This window comes from Notothenia rossii, assembly GCF_949606895.1.
Source record: "Notothenia rossii genome assembly, chromosome: 3".
Lineage (NCBI taxonomy): Eukaryota > Metazoa > Chordata > Actinopteri > Perciformes > Nototheniidae > Notothenia > Notothenia rossii.
Window position 1 is genome coordinate 38,753,275 of NC_136901.1, and position 21,037 is coordinate 38,774,311.

The 21,037-nt window shown below is 40.0% G+C and overlaps 2 protein-coding genes and 1 long non-coding RNA gene across 3 annotated transcripts in view; 2 read left to right on the forward strand and 1 right to left on the reverse strand.

The window, feature by feature from the left end:
• shroom4 (shroom family member 4) overlaps positions 1-3,371 on the reverse strand; it is an 80,544-nt gene extending 77,173 nt beyond the window's left edge. The window contains exons 1-2 of the mRNA XM_079672177.1: positions 3,282-3,371; positions 2,730-2,956 (exon numbers count right to left, since the gene is read on the reverse strand). Of these exons, the coding sequence (XP_079528303.1) occupies positions 2,730-2,852 (123 nt within the window). The 5' untranslated portion in view covers positions 2,853-2,956; positions 3,282-3,371. The remainder of the gene's footprint in view (positions 1-2,729; positions 2,957-3,281) is intronic.
• LOC307033690 lies at positions 2,872-6,653 on the forward strand. Its single transcript, XR_013806613.1, has 3 exons — positions 2,872-2,995; positions 3,395-3,480; positions 5,046-6,653. It is a non-coding gene; the product is annotated as an uncharacterized lncRNA (long non-coding RNA).
• A 61-nt stretch (positions 6,654-6,714) lies between these two features.
• bmp15 (bone morphogenetic protein 15) lies at positions 6,715-10,297 on the forward strand. Its single transcript, XM_079672201.1, has 2 exons — positions 6,715-7,246; positions 8,514-10,297. Exons 1-2 carry the CDS (start codon positions 6,910-6,912, stop codon positions 9,473-9,475), a joined length of 1,299 nt encoding a protein of 432 aa, XP_079528327.1. The 5' UTR covers positions 6,715-6,909; the 3' UTR covers positions 9,476-10,297.
• The last annotated feature ends 10,740 nt before the right edge of the window (positions 10,298-21,037 follow it).

A 21,037-nucleotide genomic window follows, 5' to 3' on the forward strand; every position in this document is an offset into this window, starting at 1 on the left:
GAAACTCTCTGAACTTAAAACACACACACACACCTCAACCCTTCTTTCAATCTGTGTTTCCCCCCTTCTCTTCGAGGACTTAACACTTAATCATTAAACACCTTTGCGCAGCACGTTTTCCTGTCCAGCACTCAGCGCCTCAGATACTTCATTGTGTGTGTTTTAACTGGCCACTGGACACAAAACAGCCATAGAGCACGTTCTGATTTTTATCTCCGTTAGCCGTCCCAGTCACATTTTCCCAGGGGCTGTGTTACTGTGTGTGTGTGTGTGTGCGTGTGTGCGTGTGTTCTCGCCGTGTGTGTGTGTGTGTGTGTGTGTGTGTGTGTGTGTGTGTGTGTGTGTGTGTGTGTGTGTGTGTGTTCTCGCCGTGTGTGTGTGTGTGTTTCCAGATGAGTGAGCCAGGCTTTTCCATTCCCTGCTGTGGTGAATCTAGAAGAAAACCGGCCAACATTTACACCGGCGAGGGAAAAAGACTGAGAGGGAGAGCAGAGGTTGGATGTCAGTCGGCCTACTTATGCACTGAACACACACACACACACACACACACACACACACACACACACACACACACACACACACACACACACACACACACACACACACACACACACACACACACACACACACACACACACACACACACACACACACACACACACACACACACACACACACACACACACACACACACACACACACACACACACACACACACACACACACACACACACACACACACACACACACACACACACCCACCCCCCCCCCAGCAGAACACACAGCAATAATTACTTGCAGTAATTCAAACAACACCCTCCTTATTTCCAGCAACTCATCGCCTGCAGCGTGAAAGCGTGAGAAGAAGCCGGGAGTAAACGTTGGCTACTTTAATCGCACAAGACGAGGTCAAAACATCTGCACTAAATCCTACAAAGCCATCACAAACTGTCCCACCTGAATTTAACTTCTTAGGAGGTCGACAGGAATAACAACCAACAAGCTACACTCTGGTACTTCTACGTTGACTTAAGTTCAAGATCTGAGTACCTCGTCCACCTCACATGTCAATCTGCACGTCTCTTAGGGGTCAGTAAATTCACTCCACGTTTCAACCTAAAACTCCGTCAGCACTTTTAGCTTCCAGTGAATGGTGACAGGAAGATGGACACAGCCTCCAGGAATCCCCTTGGGGACCCCCCCCTTTTAGCACCACTTTGACCTCCGAGTTAAAGAACCCCGACCGCTGCTTTACATTATATAAGGCTTTTCATCCGTAGACAGTGACAGCTGCCAAACATCAACCGGCCCGGATATTTGCTTAAGCTTTGGACAATAACGTTTTATACTCTGCAGGAGAGGAGGAGGAGGAGGAGGAGGAAGAGTGGGACTTCAAATAGCTGTGAAGAAGTGGGGGAAAAAATAGAGAAGAGGATGCAGAAAAAGGGTTGAAAAGTTGAAACAGAGGGATCAGCAGCCAAGGAGACTGAAAAGCACATCACACCAGCCGGCAAAGCTAAAACCACAAGCGCTGTTTTGGAGGAGCTGGATGCATGCGGCAACCACATGCTTACGAAATAAAACTCCTCCAGTCAACATGAGGGATATACAATGCAAATGTGAACCCAAAAGTGTAAATATATACGTAAATATTGTGAAAAATCAACATGTAAAACGTAGGGAGAATGAACTCACTGGCAATGCATTTTAAGAATACTTGTTGAGGCACTTTTAGCTCATGTACGTAATTCAGATTTTCCAACGTATGTTATCATTGTGAACTCAAAATAAGTGAGATACGGGAAAATATAAACCCAAACGTGGAAATATATAAAGAAATATTGGGAAATGACCATACAAAAGAGAGAAGACTTTTGAGGCAGCTTTAGCTTATGTAATTGAGATTTTCCCACATCTTGTCATGGTGTGAAGTAACTAAGTACATCTACTCAAGAACTATAAGTGAAATATGATGAGAATATGAAGCCAAAAGTGTAAATATATACTTAAATATTTTGAAATTGCCGTCCAAAATGTAACACAGTGGGGAAAAAAACCCACTTTTTGTGCATTATGAAGACTTTTGGGGCACTTTTAGGTCATGTAATTCAGATTTTCACACATATATTGTCATGGTCAACTCAAAATTAGTGAAATACAATGCAAATATGAACCCAAAAGTGTAAATATATACACAAATATTGTGAAATCACAATGCAAAATGTAACACAGTGCAAATAAACCCACTTTGTGTGCATTGGGAAGACTTTTGCTGCACTTATCATGTAACTCAGATTTTCACACATCTTGTCATTGTCAACTTCAGTGGTGTGAAGTAACTTAGTACATGTACTGAAGTACTACAGTCAAAATGAGTGAAACACAATGGAAATATGAACCCAAAAGTGTAAGTATATACATAAATGTTACGAAATTGCCCTATAAAATGCAACACAGTGAAAATAAACCCACTTTTAGTACATTAGGAACACTTTTGGGGCACTTTTATCTCAGAGTTTCACACATATTATCATGGTCAACTCAAAATGAGTGAAATACAATGCAAATATGAACCCAAAAGTGTAAATACAAACTTATATATTGTGGAATTGCCATGCAAAATGTAACAGCGTGACAATAAAACCACTTTGTGTGCATTCTGGACACTTTTGCTGCACTTTTATCTAATTTAACTCAGATTTTCACACATATAATTATGGTCAGCTTACTTTTGTGATGATGAGTGGCTCTCCGTGCTCGAGCCCTCCTTTCAGCGTGAACCCCCAAGGCGCGCCCCCGCTCAACTGGACCTGAATGTGGAGGAACGACACGAGCTGCTCCACGGTCTCCATTTCTCTCTCTCCGGTTATCCCGGTATTTCTCTCCGGTTATCTCTCTGTCTGTCTTCAGTCCTCAGCGGAGCCGGTAGCGGTGCCTCGGCTTCTCCATCCCGGCTCTAACAACAACAAGGAGTGGATGGATGAATGAGGAGGGAGTGAGTGAAAGAAGAGGGGGAGGGAGCAAAAGTTTTAAACTAGTGTCAAGCTAGTTGGAGTTAGCATTGTTATGTCGTATGCTACTTCCGGTCAAGGCGGAAGGAAACGGAATTTAATTTTGTATCCGTCACAGTATTTATAAAATAAAATAAGTCTAACATTGTAGAAAACTGTGTGGTCACGGGTGTTTACATAATAACATACAGATTCTTCAAGTCTACTTATGCATCTAAAAAGTTAATAAGTACGTAATAATGGTTTTATTTTTAAATCTAAATCACACACTTTCGGTTACGTATGCTAGCTTGACGCAGCTTGAAGCTTTGGTAATCGAGCGAAGTGATTGGCAGAGAGTTCAACCAATAGCAGAGAGGCTCTGACTTGCTGTGTCCAATCAGGAATCAGGGGAGAGGGGCTTCAAGCAACAACCGCTGTATTGTAATAACACCAGGCAGGCGACTACAACAAAATAACAGAAACAGAAGTAAGTGGCTCGTTTGAAACATGAAACCCGCCACTTTGCCACCAACCCCTGGAAAAAGTATTATCAATTCAGTTAAAAAAAGTATTTAGAAAGCTATCACATAAATATGACAGCAATTATTAAATATCTTTACTGACATTTTTTTAATTCCACAGTAAAAATATTATCTTGGCTCCATCCTTTACTTACATTGAATGTAACAGGAATGGGTGAAAGTCATAAATACTGTACAATTATTAAGTATTCCTACTTCACTTGAGTATTTCCACTCTTTGCTACTTTATGCTTCTACTTCAATAGATTACAGACACAAATGTTGTCTTATTTACGCCACTACTTTGTTGCTAGTGATTGTACTTTTACCTAATTGAATGCATGATTTTTGACTTGTAACAGAGTAGGCCTACTTCTTCATTACTGTCAGGCACTGCATTCAAGTTTAATTTTGATACTTGAATATTTCAACTATTGATAGATATACTCCCTCACATTGGTGCATTGCTACTAAATCCTGCAGGAAATCTAGCATTTTGACAATGTGGTATTGCTCCAGTCAAAATGAATTTTCTTTATTTTTAGCTGAACGCACATTTTGTCAAAGCCGCCATTCATGCACACAGTGAACAAGTACAGAACATACTACTGCGGGCCAAAACCAACATTTGATATCACATCCCACACATTTCTAAACTCTTACCAGTCGTACCAGTCAGCATGTCTCACCACCATATTAAGACATACTCAAAAAAACAGTTAACAAGCAGTCCCTAATGGAGCAGATTGTATATTTGTTTTTATTTATTTATTTATTCATTTATTTAACAGGGACAGCGCACATTAATGAACATTTCTGTAAATGTGCCAGAGTTAGCCAATAGGCTATTTTTCATCTGTAGTCCCTGGACAGATTTTAAAAGTCAACCTAAAACACATTTCATTTTAAACAAGTAAATAAAATACATTTAAAACATGCAACAGACATTGCTGTATAACAATTAAAGTATTAAACCCAAAAAAGTATGTTTCTGTTTTTAATCAAGCCTCCTCATATAGCTGTTGGATATATGCATGCTCACGTCTGCGTGATTAAAATAATAATGAGAAAGAAGATGACTCAGCATTTCTAAATCAAGAGCTTTCTCAAAATAATGACTTAGTATCGCAAAATAAGTTTCACATCATTTGAGAATATATTTTGCAATACTAAGTCATTATTTTGCTATTTTAAATCATTATTTTGCAATACTAAGTCATTATTTTTGAGATGCCGATCCATTATTTTGCAGTGTCAATATTTCTTTGATTCCGAGTCATTATCTTTGATATACTTTATCATTGTTTGTGCAATACTAATTCATCAAAGTGACTAACAGGGTCTTTTTTCACCATAAGGCGAATGAAAAGAATGCAAAAACTTCTTGGGTTTGAAGTCAAACTTTTGTTTTCTGCCTGTTTTTGACAAAGTTATTTATGTAATCAAACATTTTTCTGCCTGACTGAAGCCCTTATAGCCATGCATTGTTTCCCCCCATAGTTTCTAAATCTTTCCCACACTCTCTCTGCAGACTGAAATGATCGGGATCGGAGATAATCACTGTTGTGGAATGTCCCCACGCTGCAGTGCCCACTTAACTGAATGCGTGTGTGTGAACGAGGAGTGACAACATGTGTGTGTGTGTGTGTGTGTGGGTGTGTGTGTGTGTGTGTGTGTGTGTGTGCGTGCGTGTGTGCGTGTGTGTGCATGCATGCGCGTGCGTGCGCGTGCGTGCGTGTGTGTGTGTGGAGAGAAAGAACAAGTAAAGGAGAGAAGATGAAGAGAATCAAAGATGCAAACATGCCCAGACATCTCACTCCTCATCCCGACCACGAGCCGTTTGTTTCGGTCTGATCAGGCCACCTTTTTTCTTCCTTTTAAACTATTTTGTGTTCTTAGAAACTGTAATATTTGGGTTTGTGGTGAGTGCTGCTTTCTTCTTGTATTTCTTCTACAGAAACAGGATGTCAGAAGATCCCAAAGCTCTCAAACTATACAAAAACAAAACAAACATTATATCAAACCGACTGCAACCAGAGGCAGCACATATAGTCTGGGAGGAAACAAAAACAATGCAAACCACATGTATTTTTACCCCAGACTGAGATGGAAAGTAAGAGTGTTCAGATCCGTATCTTAAGTAAAAGTACAAATAACAAAGTCTAAAATACTCACATTCATATTGTGTATTATCAGCTCAGCACATTTTAATACAGGCCCCTTTGAGTGAAATGTAGAGTACTTGTCTACCACCTGATGGCACCATAGAGAGATATGTTCACCTCTCACTCACGACAGGTCAAACTGAAAACCGTGTCAAACTTATCAAATGTTGTGTTTTTTCTTTGATATCCAAAATGTAAACTTTGTTTATCTTGACCTTATATATTAAGTGACTAAAATAAGTTTGTATGTGTTTAGCTAATGCCTGATAGTATATAGCTAAATTCATTTTTTTTATACTTAGCAAAACAAAATGGAACAAGTTGCTTAGCTGATATAGTTTATTAATTATTTTTTTGCTTGTTCAACTGTGGTGGACGACTTAAAACTCTGTGTTATAAAACTTTAGATGCAAGTAAAGCAACACATTTACACAATATCATATTGAATATTAAGTCATCCATAGAAACATAACACTTAATAATAATGGCACAATATATAGATATTTAAAAAAGAGAATGGTTGCACTAAAGAATAAGTCACTACATATGTATGTGAAAACTTAATTGTTTAATAATAAGAAAGTATATGGTAAAATGTAGAGAACAAGTATGTGAATTTATATTAAATATTCTGTGTGATAAATGAATCACCCAAAAAGTTTGCTAGATACAATTCTTCATACTTACTGATGTTGGTTTTTTTGTACATTTAGTTACATTTTTGGGGATATTTCATATTCATAGAAAGAGATGGGCTGACTCCAACCCTAATTTTGAACTAAAACAATATAGTAGCACTTTTAAAAACATTATGAATAAGAAGACAATCAAAACGAATGGTGTATTTAACAATTATTGAATCTGAAATATTACTGTAGTTTTTTTTATTTACTTTATGTCATTACTTTATATGTGTAGTTCTGATGTGGACTTTGTTATACAAAAAATATGATGTTCATTATGTTCTTTAAAAAAAAAAAGCACAAGTCGCCATCTTGCTTATCTTACGCGCCTTCACGCACAGGTCACGTGACTCCCATACGCTACTTTCGGCGTCTCGCGCACACCAGACGGGTTAATTGGGTTCGCCGTCAATTTCAGGAAGTTGATAGTCATGTCTAAAGCGGCCCGAGGCCAGGCGAGCCTTTAAATCAGAAAAGTTGCCAACTTTAGCCTCTTTTGGTGGAGCTCACTAGTAGAACCAGAGGTTTTTTATATATTTATCCCAAAATGAAGGCGACCGGTGTGTGCGTCCTGTCCTGTTTTATCTTCCTCTTGTACTCCACCTGCACCGGGGTGTTGGCCGGAAAGAACATGGCCTCCCATCGCCGCACACCGAAGAGAAACCGGCGGAGTCAACAGAGCTCCTCGAGGCACAAAGGCGCGCACCACCGGCCGCTGACGCACGAGCAGAAAGCGGACCAGAACCTGCAGTTCATGTTGAGTCTCTACCAAAGCGCTGCAGAACCGGACGGCAGGCCCAAACAGCACCGGAAGTTCGGCTCCAACACGGTGCGACTCCTGAGACCCTCCGCGTCCTCGGTGCACTACCTGCCGGCCTCCAGAGGTGAGTTACTGCAGGGACTAGTGTAGGAGCCAAAATGCTACTTAGCCTGAGCTTATTATTTGTATTATTATTTGTTTACGAAACTTTTATTTGTATTTGTTGAGCACATCCGGCAATCGTCACATGGGTGTGGTTTGTGTATTTAGCTCACCTGTTTCATGTCGGTTGAGCTTGTAATGACATTTTTTCTGTTGACCGTTTTTGTCCCCCTAAGTTATTGTGCGTTTTGATTTTGTTTATTAAATATCTTCAACCCATCTTACTTCAGTACGGACTTTCTCTGAAAGCTATAGCTCTAGCTGAAACATTTATCCAAAGTGACTTACAATAATTGCCTTCAACCATGAAGAAACAAAAATGCTACAACTACTGTCACAAACTGGATGAATGTTAAGTATTTTGTTAAAGGAGGATGAAAGCGTAATTAAGGAGCGCTATTGGAGTGACTTTGATGGTTATTGGACTCAGGATTAATTCATTTGGATTCCCGCTATATGAAGAAATTAAAGGACGGAAAACAATGGAAGTGGAAACAATTCACAAAGGGATTGAACTGTTTTAAACACATGCTCAAAGTAAGCCGGATGTTGCCGATGTGTTTATGTGGATTCAAAAATTGTAAATAATCTACAAAATGGAGGAGACCGATCTGATCGGAGCAACTGTGACAAATAATCCAATTGAAAATGGCATGGACAATGACTATGTTTTAAAAATGCGCTTATCCAGAAAAGCCTGGTTTGGACACTTTACAGGCAGAAGAAACATTTCTATTAAAGAAAGAATTATACATTTCTGTCTTTTTATGCCTTTAATACCAACTTAATTTTTATTAAAATTAATTAATCAATTATTTTTTATATTTTATTGTAATGTAGAGACAAGGCTTTTAGTGACAATCATGTATTGCTTTACAATTATATGTAATAAAAAAAAAATGTCTAAATATGATATTTGGCCTCAAATCATCTTAGGCCTGGCGCCCCCCCTGCGATCTTTGGTGCCCCCCCAAGGCTGGCATGCCCCCCCAGGTTGGGAACCACTGCTCTAAATAACCCTAACCCCTAGGATTAATGTTGTGTTATTTTGAGAAATGAAAAAGTTCATGTGGCAGAGCCAGCTACCCACTATTAAAAAGTGGCAACAGATAACCCACAAGTACTGAGATTCTTATTTATTTCTGAGCAAAGATGCAGTCTAAATAGGTGAGACTGAATATGTGTAGACTCTCTGATGTCCTCATATGTTGTTTCGTTCTCTCCTTCAGATTACCACTACAGATTTACAGTCCAGTACAACCTCGACACTCTTCCCTCGGAGCAGCTGATCAGAGCCTCGTTCATCCACCTCCGCTCTTCCTCTCCCTCCTCCTCCTCCTCTTCCTCCTCCTCTCCCCGGGCCTCTGAGCCTCCCCGCTGCAAGGCTCAGATCACCTCGCTGGGCAAAGAGAGCGTTGTGACCCTGGAACCCCACGAAAGATGGTCTGAAACCGACATCACCGCTCACCTGCAGCAGAGGAAACAAAATGGCACCGGGGGTCACCTCACCCTCACCGCCCGGTACTGGTGCACCGAGCCTTGGAAGGAAGACGGCAGGTACTCGTCGTGGTGGCTGAGTCTTCGAGGGGGGAAAAGATGGCGAGGGGCCCTTCAGCTGGATGTCCCGGCTCTTCTTTTGTACCTGGAGCAGGAGCGGGATGTGAGGGATTACCTGTTTGAGGCAAAAGGTGAAGAAGTCATGAAGCGACTGCATCACTCTCATCCTTCTTTCAGCCGCCAACGACGATCCAAAGAACTCCCGTCTTCAGACACATCAGTGGATGTCCTGAAGAACTCCCCAACGTCCTCCTCGTCTTTCTCCAACACCCCTTCGTCCTCCGCCGACTTCCCCAACGAGAAACGTAAAACCAGCATGCCGAAGAACCACTGCAAGCTGCACTCGTTCCGCCTCTCCTTCGATGAGCTCGGTTGGAGGAACTATATCGCGCCGCCGGTGTACAACCCGCGTTTCTGCCAGGGAAACTGCCCGAGGTTACTGACGTACGGCTTCCAGTCCCCGAGACACGCCATCATCCAGACCATCATCAACGACCAGGGCGTGGGGGATTTACCGCCTTTATCCTGCGTGCCTTTTAAGTACATGCCCATTAGCGTGTTGGTTGTGGAGAAGAAGATTGTGGAGTACAAGGAGCTGGAGGACATGGTGGCCGAGTCGTGCACATGTCGCTAAACACTCGCACTGAAAGACTACAAGAAGGGAGGGCAGATTTGGCGGGTCAGTCTTTGATCTACTAACCATAATGAGCTCGAGACTGAAGCAGGAAGTCGTTGTGGTTTCAGATCTTCCCCGTCCCTGTGAAAGCACTTTAAAAAGAAGAAGAAGAAGAAGAAGTAGCCGTGAGAGGATTTACTGGTGTTCCTTTTGTTCTGAAGAGCACTGGGAAGAGTTGTGAATGTGCTGTTTGCAATATTTATAATGTCACTTATGTATTTTTCCTAGTGAGCTGGTGAATGTGGAAGCATTTTAAGCTACTTGAGTGTAATTTAACATGCTAAACCTAACTTCCAGGGTAATCTGATACAATTGATTAAACATCAGGGATACCTATTTTAAGAAAAATGCTCCATCTTCAATGTCTAACCTCAAACCACGTAATCAGCCATGTAATGATTTTGTTTTTCTTGTGACTGTTTATATATTCGTCTGTTGTTCTTCTGTATCGTTCTTTTACAAAACCTGATCTGTGTTTCTTCTTCAGAGCCAGATTCTCCCAAAAAAATAGTGTAAAAAACATTTCTGGATATAATGTGATGGCAATGATTGAGGCCGCTGAGTTTATACGCTATGAAAAAGTATTTTAAAGGACAAAGTTACCGTTAAGGCCTTGCGACGTCGCACTTTTGCTGTTTACAGTCAGAACTTTTCCATTTTGTATGTATTTATAAACTTAAAAAAAGGCTGTTATTGGCTGAACTGCCTTAGAAAAAAAAAAACATAAAATTAAGGATTAAGAAAATATAACTGTTGAATGTTAAGAACGATGAACGGTAATGTTGGAGTGGAAAGGAATGCAATTTTTATTACCAGTGAATATGAATTATGAAATAAAATGCATGTTTTCTAAAACCTAAGTTATTTTCATTTTTTAGGATGTCGAAAAGTGTATTCTGTGTCTTTTACATTTTTTTAATTATTTTCAGGTTCATATCAGTATGTAGTGTCTCTTCTTTAAAGAGTCCTCTCCAGCTGATGTTTAGCTGTATATCAGTATGTGGTGTCTACTTTAAAGAGTCCTCTCCTGCTGATGTTCAGGTGTATATCAGTATGTAGTGTCTCTTCTTTAAAGAGTCCTCTCCTGCTGATGTTCAGGTGTATATCAGTATGTAGTGTCTCTACTTTAAAGAGTACTCTCCTGCTGATGTTCAGGTGTATATCAGTATGTAGTGTCTCTACTTTAAAGAGTCCTCTCCCGCTGATGTTCAGGTGTATATCAGTATGTAGTGTCTCTACTTTTAAAGAGTCCTCTCCTGCTGATGTTCAGGTGTATATCAGTGTGTAGTGTCTCTACTTTAAAGAGTCCTCTCCTGCTGATGTTCAGGTGTATATCAGTGTGTAGTGTCTCTACTTTAAAGAGTCCTCTCCCGCTGATGTTCAGGTGTATATCAGTATGTAGTGTCTCTACTTTAAAGAGTCCTCTCCTGCTGATATTCAGGTGTATATCAGTATGGAGTATCTCGACTTTAAAGAGTCCTCTCCTGCTGATGTTCAGGTGTATATCAGTATGTAGTATCTCTACTTTAAAGAGTCCTCTCCTGCTGATGTTCAGGTGTATATCAGTGTGTAGTGTCTCTACTTTAAAGAGTCCTATTATGTTCAGGTGTATATCAGTATGTAGTGTCTCTACTTTAAAGAGTCCTCTCCTGCTGATGTTCAGGTGTATATCAGTGTGTAGTGTCTCTACTTTAAAGAGTCCTCTCCTGCTGATGTTCAGGTGTATATCAGTGTGTAGTGTCTCTACTTTAAAGAGTCCTCTCCCGCTGATGTTCAGGTGTATATCAGTATGTAGTGTCTCTACTTTAAAGAGTCCTCTCCTGCTGATATTCAGGTGTATATCAGTATGGAGTATCTCGACTTTAAAGAGTCCTCTCCTGCTGATGTTCAGGTGTATATCAGTATGTAGTATCTCTACTTTAAAGAGTCCTCTCCTGCTGATGTTCAGGTGTATATCAGTGTGTAGTGTCTCTACTTTAAAGAGTCCTATTATGTTCAGGTGTATATCAGTATGTAGTGTCTCTACTTTAAAGAGTCCTCTCCTGCTGATGTTCAGGTGTATATCACTATGTAGTGTTTCTTTAAAGAGTCCTCTCCAGCTGATGTTCAGGTGTATATCAGTATGTAGTGTCTCTACTTTAAAGGGTCCTCTCCTGCTGATGTTCAGGTGTATATCAGTATGGAGTGTCTCTACTTTAAAGAGTCCTCTCCTGCTGATGTTCAGGTGTATATCAGTATGTAGTGTCTCTACTTTAAAGAGTCCTCTCCTGCTGATGTTCAGGTGTATATCAGTATGTAGTATCTCTACTTTAAAGAGTCCTCTCCTGCTGATGTTCAGGTGTATATCAGTATGTAGTGTCTCTACTTTAAAGAGTCCTCTCCTGCTGATGTTCAGGTGTATATCAGTATGTAGTGTCTCCAATTTAAAGAGTCCTCTCCTGCTGATGTTCAGGTGTATATCAGTATGTAGTGTCTCTACTTTAAAGAGTCCTCTCCTGCTGATGTTCAGGTGTATATCAGTGTGTAGTGTCTCTACTTTAAAGAGTCCTATGATGTTCAGGTGTATATCACTGTAGTGTTTCTTTAAAGAGTCCTCTCCTGCTGATGTTCAGGTGTATATCAGTGTGTAGTGTCTCTACTTTAAAGAGTCCTATGATGTTGAGGTGTATATCACTATGTAGTGTTTCTTTAAAGAGTCCTCTCCTGCTGATGTTCAGGTGTATATCACTATGTAGTGTCTCTTCTTTAAAGAGTCCTCTCCTGCTGATGTTCAGGTGTATATCAGTATGTAGTGTCTCTACTTTAAAGAGTACTCTCCTGCTGATGTTCAGGTGTATATCAGTATGTAGTGTCTCTACTTTAAAGAGTCCTCTCCCGCTGATGTTCAGGTGTATATCAGTATGTAGTGTCTCTACTTTTAAAGAGTCCTCTCCTGCTGATGTTCAGGTGTATATCAGTGTGTAGTGTTTCTACTTTAAAGAGTCCTCTCCTGCTGATGTTCAGGTGTATATCAGTATGTAGTGTCTCTACTTTAAAGAGTCCTCTCCTGCTGATGTTCAGGTGTATATCAGTGTGTAGTGTCTCTACTTTAAAGAGTCCTCTCCCGTTGATGTTCAGGTGTATATCAGTATGTAGTGTCTCTACTTTAAAGAGTCCTCTCCTGCTGATATTCAGGTGTATATCAGTATGGAGTATCTCGACTTTAAAGAGTCCTCTCCTGCTGATGTTCAGGCGTATATCAGTATGTAGTATCTCTACTTTAAAGAGTCCTCTCCTGCTGATGTTCAGGTGTATATCAGTGTGTAGTGTCTCTACTTTAAAGAGTCCTATGATGTTCAGGTGTATATCAGTATGTAGTGTCTCTACTTTAAAGAGTCCTCTCCTGCTGATGTTCAGGTGTATATCACTATGTAGTGTTTCTTTAAAGAGTCCTCTCCAGCTGATGTTCAGGTGTATATCAGTATGTAGTGTCTCTACTTTAAAGAGTCCTCTCCTGCTGATGTTCAGGTGTATATCAGTATGGAGTGTCTCTACTTTAAAGAGTCCTCTCCTGCTGATGTTCAGGTGTATATCAGTATGGAGTGTCTCTACTTTAAAGAGTCCTCTCCTGCTGATGTTCAGGTGTATATCAGTATGTAGTGTCTCTACTTTAAAGAGTCCTCTCCTGCTGATGTTCAGGTGTATATCAGTATGTAGTGTCTCCAATTTAAAGAGTCCTCTCCTGCTGATGTTCAGGTGTATATCAGTATGTAGTGTCTCTACTTTAAAGAGTCCTCTCCTGCTGATGTTCAGGTGTATATCAGTGTGTAGTGTCTCTACTTTAAAGAGTCCTCTCCTGCTGATGTTCAGGTGTATATCAGTATGTAGTGTCTCTACTTTAAAGAGTCCTCTCCTGCTGATGTTCAGGTGTATATCAGTGTGTAGTGTCTCTACTTTAAAGAGTCCTCTCCCGCTGATGTTCAGGTGTATATCAGTATGTAGTGTCTCTACTTTAAAGAGTCCTCTCCTGCTGATATTCAGGTGTATATCAGTATGGAGTATCTCGACTTTAAAGAGTCCTCTCCTGCTGATGTTCAGGCGTATATCAGTATGTAGTATCTCTACTTTAAAGAGTCCTCTCCTGCTGATGTTCAGGTGTATATCAGTGTGTAGTGTCTCTACTTTAAAGAGTCCTATGATGTTCAGGTGTATATCAGTATGTAGTGTCTCTACTTTAAAGAGTCCTCTCCTGCTGATGTTCAGGTGTATATCACTATGTAGTGTTTCTTTAAAGAGTCCTCTCCAGCTGATGTTCAGGTGTATATCAGTATGTAGTGTCTCTACTTTAAAGAGTCCTCTCCTGCTGATGTTCAGGTGTATATCAGTATGGAGTGTCTCTACTTTAAAGAGTCCTGTCCTGCTGATGTTCAGGTGTATATCAGTATGTAGTGTCTCTACTTTAAAGAGTCCTCTCCTGCTGATGTTCAGGTGTATATCAGTATGTAGTATCTCTACTTTAAAGAGCCCTCTCCTGCTGATGTTCAGGTGTATATCAGTATGTAGTGTCTCTACTTTAAAGAGTCCTCTCCTGCTGATGTTCAGGTGTATATCAGTATGTAGTGTCTCCAATTTAAAGAGTCCTCTCCTGCTGATGTTCAGGTGTATATCAGTATGTAGTGTCTCTACTTTAAAGAGTCCTCTCCTGCTGATGTTCAGGTGTATATCAGTGTGTAGTGTCTCTACTTTAAAGAGTCCTATGATGTTCAGGTGTATATCACTGTAGTGTTTCTTTAAAGAGTCCTCTCCTGCTGATGTTCAGGTGTATATCAGTATGTAGTGTCTCTACTTTAAAGAGTCCTCTCCTGCTGATGTTCAGGTGTATATCAGTGTGTAGTGTCTCTACTTTAAAGAGTCCTATGATGTTCAGGTGTATATCACTGTAGTGTTTCTTTAAAGAGTCCTCTCCTGCTGATGTTCAGGTGTATATCAGTGTGTAGTGTCTCTACTTTAAAGAGTCCTATGATGTTGAGGTGTATATCACTATGTAGTGTTTCTTTAAAGAGTCCTCTCCTGCTGATGTTCAGGTGTATATCAGTATGTAGTGTCTCTACTTTAAAGAGTCCTCTCCTGCTGATGTTCAGGTGTATATCAGTGTGTAGTGTCTCTACTTTAAAGAGTCCTATGATGTTCAGGTGTATATCACTGTAGTGTTTCTTTAAAGAGTCCTCTCCTGCTGATGTTCAGGTGTATATCAGTGTGTAGTGTCTCTACTTTAAAGAGTCCTATGATGTTGAGGTGTATATCACTATGTAGTGTTTCTTTAAAGAGTCCTCTCCTGCTGATGTTCAGGTGTATATCACTATGTAGTGTCTCTTCTTTAAAGAGTCCTCTCCTGCTGATGTTCAGGTGTATATCACTATGTAGTGTCTCTTCTTTAAAGAGTCCTCTCCTGATGATGTTCAGGTGTATATCAGTATGTAGTGTCTCTACTTTAAAGAGTCCTCTCCTGCTGATGTTCAGGTGTATATCAGTATGTGGTGTCTCTACTTTAAAGAGTCCTCTCCTGCTGATGTTCAGGTGTATATCAGTATTTAGTGTCTCTACTTTAAAGAGTCCTCTCCTGCTGATGTTCAGGTGTATATCAGTATGTAGTGTCTCTACTTTAAAGAGTTCTCTCCTGCTGATGTTCAGGTGTATATCAGTGTGTAGTGTCTCTACTTTAAAGAGTCCTATGATGTTCAGGTGTATATCACTGTAGTGTTTCTTTAAAGAGTCCTCTCCTGCTGATGTTCAGGTGTATATCAGTATGTAGTGTCTCTACTTTAAAGAGTCCTCTCCTGCTGATGTTCAGGTGTATATCAGTGTGTAGTGTCTCTACTTTAAAGAGTCCTATGATGTTCAGGTGTATATCACTGTAGTGTTTCTTTAAAGAGTCCTCTCCTGCTGATGTTCAGGTGTATATCAGTGTGTAGTGTCTCTACTTTAAAGAGTCCTATGATGTTGAGGTGTATATCACTATGTAGTGTTTCTTTAAAGAGTCCTCTCCTGCTGATGTTCAGGTGTATATCAGTATGTAGTGTCTCTACTTTAAAGAGTCCTCTCCTGCTGATGTTCAGGTGTATATCAGTGTGTAGTGTCTCTACTTTAAAGAGTCCTATGATGTTCAGGTGTATATCACTGTAGTGTTTCTTTAAAGAGTCCTCTCCTGCTGATGTTCAGGTGTATATCAATATGTAGTGTCTCTACTTTAAAGAGTCCTCTCCTGCTGATGTTCAGGTGTATATCAGTGTGTAGTGTCTCTACTTTAAAGAGTCCTATGATGTTCAGGTGTATATCACTGTAGTGTTTCTTTAAAGAGTCCTCTCCTGCTGATGTTCAGGTGTATATCAGTGTGTAGTGTCTCTACTTTAAAGAGTCCTATGATGTTGAGGTGTATATCACTATGTAGTGTTTCTTTAAAGAGTCCTCTCCTGCTGATGTTCAGGTGTATATCACTATGTAGTGTCTCTTCTTTAAAGAGTCCTCTCCTGATGATGTTCAGGTTTATATCAGTATGTAGTGTCTCTACTTTAAAGAGTCCTCTCCTACTGATGTTCAGGTGTATATCAGTATGTAGTGTCTCTACTTTAAAGAGTCCTCTCCTGCTGATGTTCAGGTGTATATCAGTATGTAGTGTCTCTACTTTAAAGAGTCCTCTCCTGCTGATGTTCAGGTGTATATCAGTATGTAGTGTCTCTACTTTAAAGAGTCCTCTCCTGCTGATGTTCAGGTGTATATCAGTGTGTAGTGTCTCTACTTTAAAGAGTCCTCTCCTGCTGATGTTCAGGTGTATATCAGTATGTAGTGTCTCTACTTTAAAGAGTTCTCTCCTGCTGATGTTCAGGTGTATATCAGTATGTAGTGTCTCTACTTTAAAGAGTCCTCTCCTCCTGATGTTCAGGTGTATATCAGTATTTAGTGTCTCTACTTTAAAGAGTCCTCTCCTGCTGATGTTCAGGTGTATATCAGTATGGAGTGTCTCTACTTTAAAGAGTCCTCTCCTGCTGATGTTCAGGTGCATATCAGTATGTAGTGTCTCTACTTTAAAGAGTCCTCTCCTGCTGATGTTCAGGTGTATATCAGTATGTAGTGTCTCTACTTTAAAGAGTCCTCTCCTGCTGATGTTCAGGTGTATATCAGTATGTAGTGTCTCTACTTTAAAGAGTCCTCTCCTGCTGATGTTCAGGTGTATATCAGTATGTAGTGTCTCTACTTTAAAGAGTCCTCTGATGTTCAGGTGTATATCAGTATGTAGTGTCTCTACTTTAAAGAGTCCTCTCCTGCTGATGTTCAGGTGTATATCAGTATAGCGTCATATAGTGTTGTATGTAATATAGATTAGATTTACCAAACATATAATACAATTTAAATATGAAAAGAGATTATGTTGAAAATTGAAATCAATACAATACAATCAAATTTATCTTAAGAAAACTGTCAAAATTGTAAGTAGTTTGGTTCATGAATGTAAAGCTTGTAAGAAGATTGTGCAGCAACATATCCTAAAGCATTGCTCTTAAATAACACACCATATTTATAGTTTATTCAGGAAGCATTTCGTAATAGATTGTGAGGAAATCTGTACCGAAGTGACTTTATTGTTCATATAACAAAACATATGGGATAGTGCGTTATTGCATTCAGTCCAGCAGATGGTGCTCTTTGCTAAAACAACATAATTAACTTTCACACACGTCAAAAATCCCGCCATGGTCCTGTTTTGTACTTGAATGTGAAGTGTGTGCATGTTTCTTGTTGTATGCTGTGATCTCTGTGGCCTCTAAACATGTTCCTAAACATGTTTCTGTTTGCCTCTTACTCTTTGTTAACCTCACTATCAGCAGAGAGCCTTTGAGGTCATGTGGGATTTACACAAAGGAAAAAGTGCCAAGTCCCAAGATAAGTGACTGTGTTCCCAACTGCAAGGAAAGGTCAAATAACTAAAAAGATAAAACAAGAATGTGTTCATGCAGAGATTTACAGCTTGCAAAACTCACTCTCTAGAATGAAATTAACACATCCCTGACTTGTATGACGTCGTAGATAATATAATGAAAAAAGTCATTATTGAATTATTTTTCGTACTGATTTTTGGAAGTATTATGGTTGATAAGTTAAAGGAAAATCCTCCATTTCCTACCAAACCTATCTGCAAAAAAGGCAGATGTTTAAAACAAGAGATGCAATAATTTCGTCTTTAAACATGAAGGAATTAACAGATTACAGATGTATTGATTGATTGATACATTTATTTCGAACAAGTAAAATAAATAATTACAAAACAAAACAAATGTTGCAGTGCATAGTCATGTAAGAGAAATCAAAACAAAAAATTACATTTACAACAAATGCATTAGCAACATAAACAGTCCCACATCTAGTGTTCGAAAATGAGTGAGAAGAAGCATAATTTATTTAATCTCACCCCTTTGTCCCTAAATTATTTATTTATAATCTATAATCTGCAATAATTGTCATTTTTATGCATTGTTATTATTATTATTATTATTATTATTAATCTGCTTTACCTGTTGATTGACATATATACATATACACATTACACATAGGCTACATACACTGATATACATATATGCACACATACATATACACACCTACATTTAAACTGAATGCTTAAATAAAAACATACAAATGAACAAAAACATGGCGACTGTGGGTTAAAAAACTGGAAGAGTCATTGCAAGTAAGTTGTAAGTGAGTTTTATGAGTAGAGTAATAAGAAACAAATCTGTAATTGAGTCTTTTATATTGATATGATCTGCCTGAGGATCTGTTACTGTAACATTCTGTTTATACGGTTTTACGGGACCTCCCTGAATCTTTTGTCGAGGGATTTGGGATGTGTGTGTCCTTCTCGTCCTAATCTCCTCTGACCAGGGACGTGCACAGACATTTGGAGGGGCTATTGCTCTAAACTGGAAAAAGGGCGCTAAATTCGTTATTCAGGCACATTTTTTGTTTTGCGGATTACGCATTATTCTTATTCTTATCATTCTTTATGAGCACTGTAACGGTAAGGTATCTAATTACTTATTTATTTAGTATTCCATAACTTAGTAACAGAGATGGTCAAACTAAAGTGGTAGAGACATGGCAGAAATCCTACAATGAAGCGGGACATTGAAGTGTTCTCCCGTGAGAGGGCGATCAAGAAAAGAGAGCGAGCGAGTAAAAGACACAGAAAGACAGAAGCACAATTAAAACGAGTAAAAGTATTTTTTGTAAATAACCGACGGTGTCAAGAGGAAGTAAAGTCCCCTGGTTTGTCCCCTATACTCCAGGCAGGCACATGGTATGATCACCATAGCCATAAGAGGCCGGAGGGCTTTCCTTTGCTTCCAGCTGTCAAGGCCCTGACACACCTACCCGATTTTGGGAGTCAGAGGCCGTCAGAGGCAGTCGGGCATTCGCGGCGCCCTACTCAGGTTGGTGTGTCCCGCACCGTCGTTGCTTTACGGCACATTTTCACACCTGTCGGCCAAAGAAAATCACTCTGATTGGCTGTTGCCTCTTTTGAATGACGAATACGTACTACCACTGCCTGCTGGTAAGGACAGTTATTGCCACTCGTCGACTGAAGTCTTTGCGGTGTATTCGTAGGCGGGCGGCGTAGCCGACGCGGGCGAAGTAGCGCACGTAAAAGTCGGGACGCCTTCGGTACGCGTTCTTTTTTCTCAGGTTGGTGTGTGGCGGCCTTAAGATTGTAAACAAAGTCACGTGACTGGGGGCAGATGACAGCGCTGACAAAGTGTGTTTCCCGCAGCGAGACGCTACAATACTAATTGTGAGCTTATCATGTTGATTCGGCCACAACAGAAAAGAAAAAAAAACTCTCACTCTCTCCAGAGGGGCAGGTCAGACAAAAATGGCAAACAGGCCGTTGCCCCGGCAACATTAGCCCGTACCTGTGCACGTCCCTGGCTCTGACACATGTTGTAATGTTCAGAACTGACACACACTCACTCTGAGACGTTCCCATAAACGCAACACGTGTCACACATGGAAGTGTCCTCTTACTAATCACCTCAGACAGAAAGGGGCAGTGTTGGGTGTAACGCGTTACAAAAGTAACGGAGTTACAGTAATATATTACTTGTTGCTGTAACTAAGTAATGTAACGCATTACTAATGAAATGTGGGTAATATATTACCCGTTACAATGCTCAGTAACGCAGTTACAACACATTTTAACCCGAAATTAAATGGTGTTTTGTTTTTTAAGAATGTACTAACATAGCGGGACATTCCGACAACGGACAAATTATGCGGTAGATTAGTGAACCTGGTGTTTACCCTTCACGCTTCGCGTCGAGATCTTCGGGGAAGTTGAACGTTATGCAACCATTCAAAAAAGAGAACGTAGCGAAAAATACAAACAACAAATTGTGTCAGGTGCGCGTGACCTGCTCCGCTGCGCGTGCATCATTTCCAAAGTGCTTCCACAGCAGTGACACACATCTGGTCTGTGGATAATCATTTATACGAAAATGGTTAAAGCAACCATCCATTAAACGCCAGCAACACTGCATCTACTGCAGACAGTAGCAACAGGTCAGATGCGGACATCACGTTACCCTCCGTTGTGGACACTAGCTTACTCCCGCCTGACTCGCCAGCCCCGGAGCAGCAGTCTTCGTCGCCCGAAACTAGGCCGCCCCTCTGCGGCCCGCAGGTGCCAGGTATATCTAAACAACTACCCGCCTGTACAGTGGGGTAAGGCGGTCATTTTGCAGCTTGTGGTATAAAAATAGACAATGGTTAGAATATTCATGTGAAAATAGTACCATATTCTGACATGCCTGTAGAAATGTTGGGTCAAAAATAATGCATACAATAGCACAGATGCCTTAACCACGAATGGCTACAAAAATATCTCATATCCCAAGCTTATATCAACGAGCTGATGTTGCAGCTGAAATGTTCTCCAGGTCACAAAGTCAACCTCACATGATGATGTGATACCAGTTTTCAAGCACAGTAAATATTCTCTTCCCAGCGTATATGATGGACCAAGGTGATGATGTAGTAGGCTACATGGTTTTAATAATACTTTTGCCTTTCAATGTTTGCCATTTCAAACCATGAGCATGGTTTAAATAATATTTGCCTTGATTTACAATATGTTAACCTTCATTATAGTCCTTGACAGCAGTCTGTAGGCCTACTGCTGTATTAACAACGTGTCACATGTTAAGAATTGACAATCAGAATCGAGTATTCAACTAAGCCGTGTAATACAAGTTGTTAGTAGCCTTAAGGGCCTACACAGTTGTTATGCTATACACATTGCCCTTCACTGGATGCATAATGAGCTGCACTAAACTACATTTTAGCATTTAAAATACCTAGCTATTCTTTTGCGGTTATTTGGTGAAAGTAACTAAAAAGTAACTAAAGTAGTGTAACTCATTACATTTCAGAGACAGTAATATTGTAATGTAACTTATTACTTTCAAAAGAGAGTAATAAGTAATATGTAATATA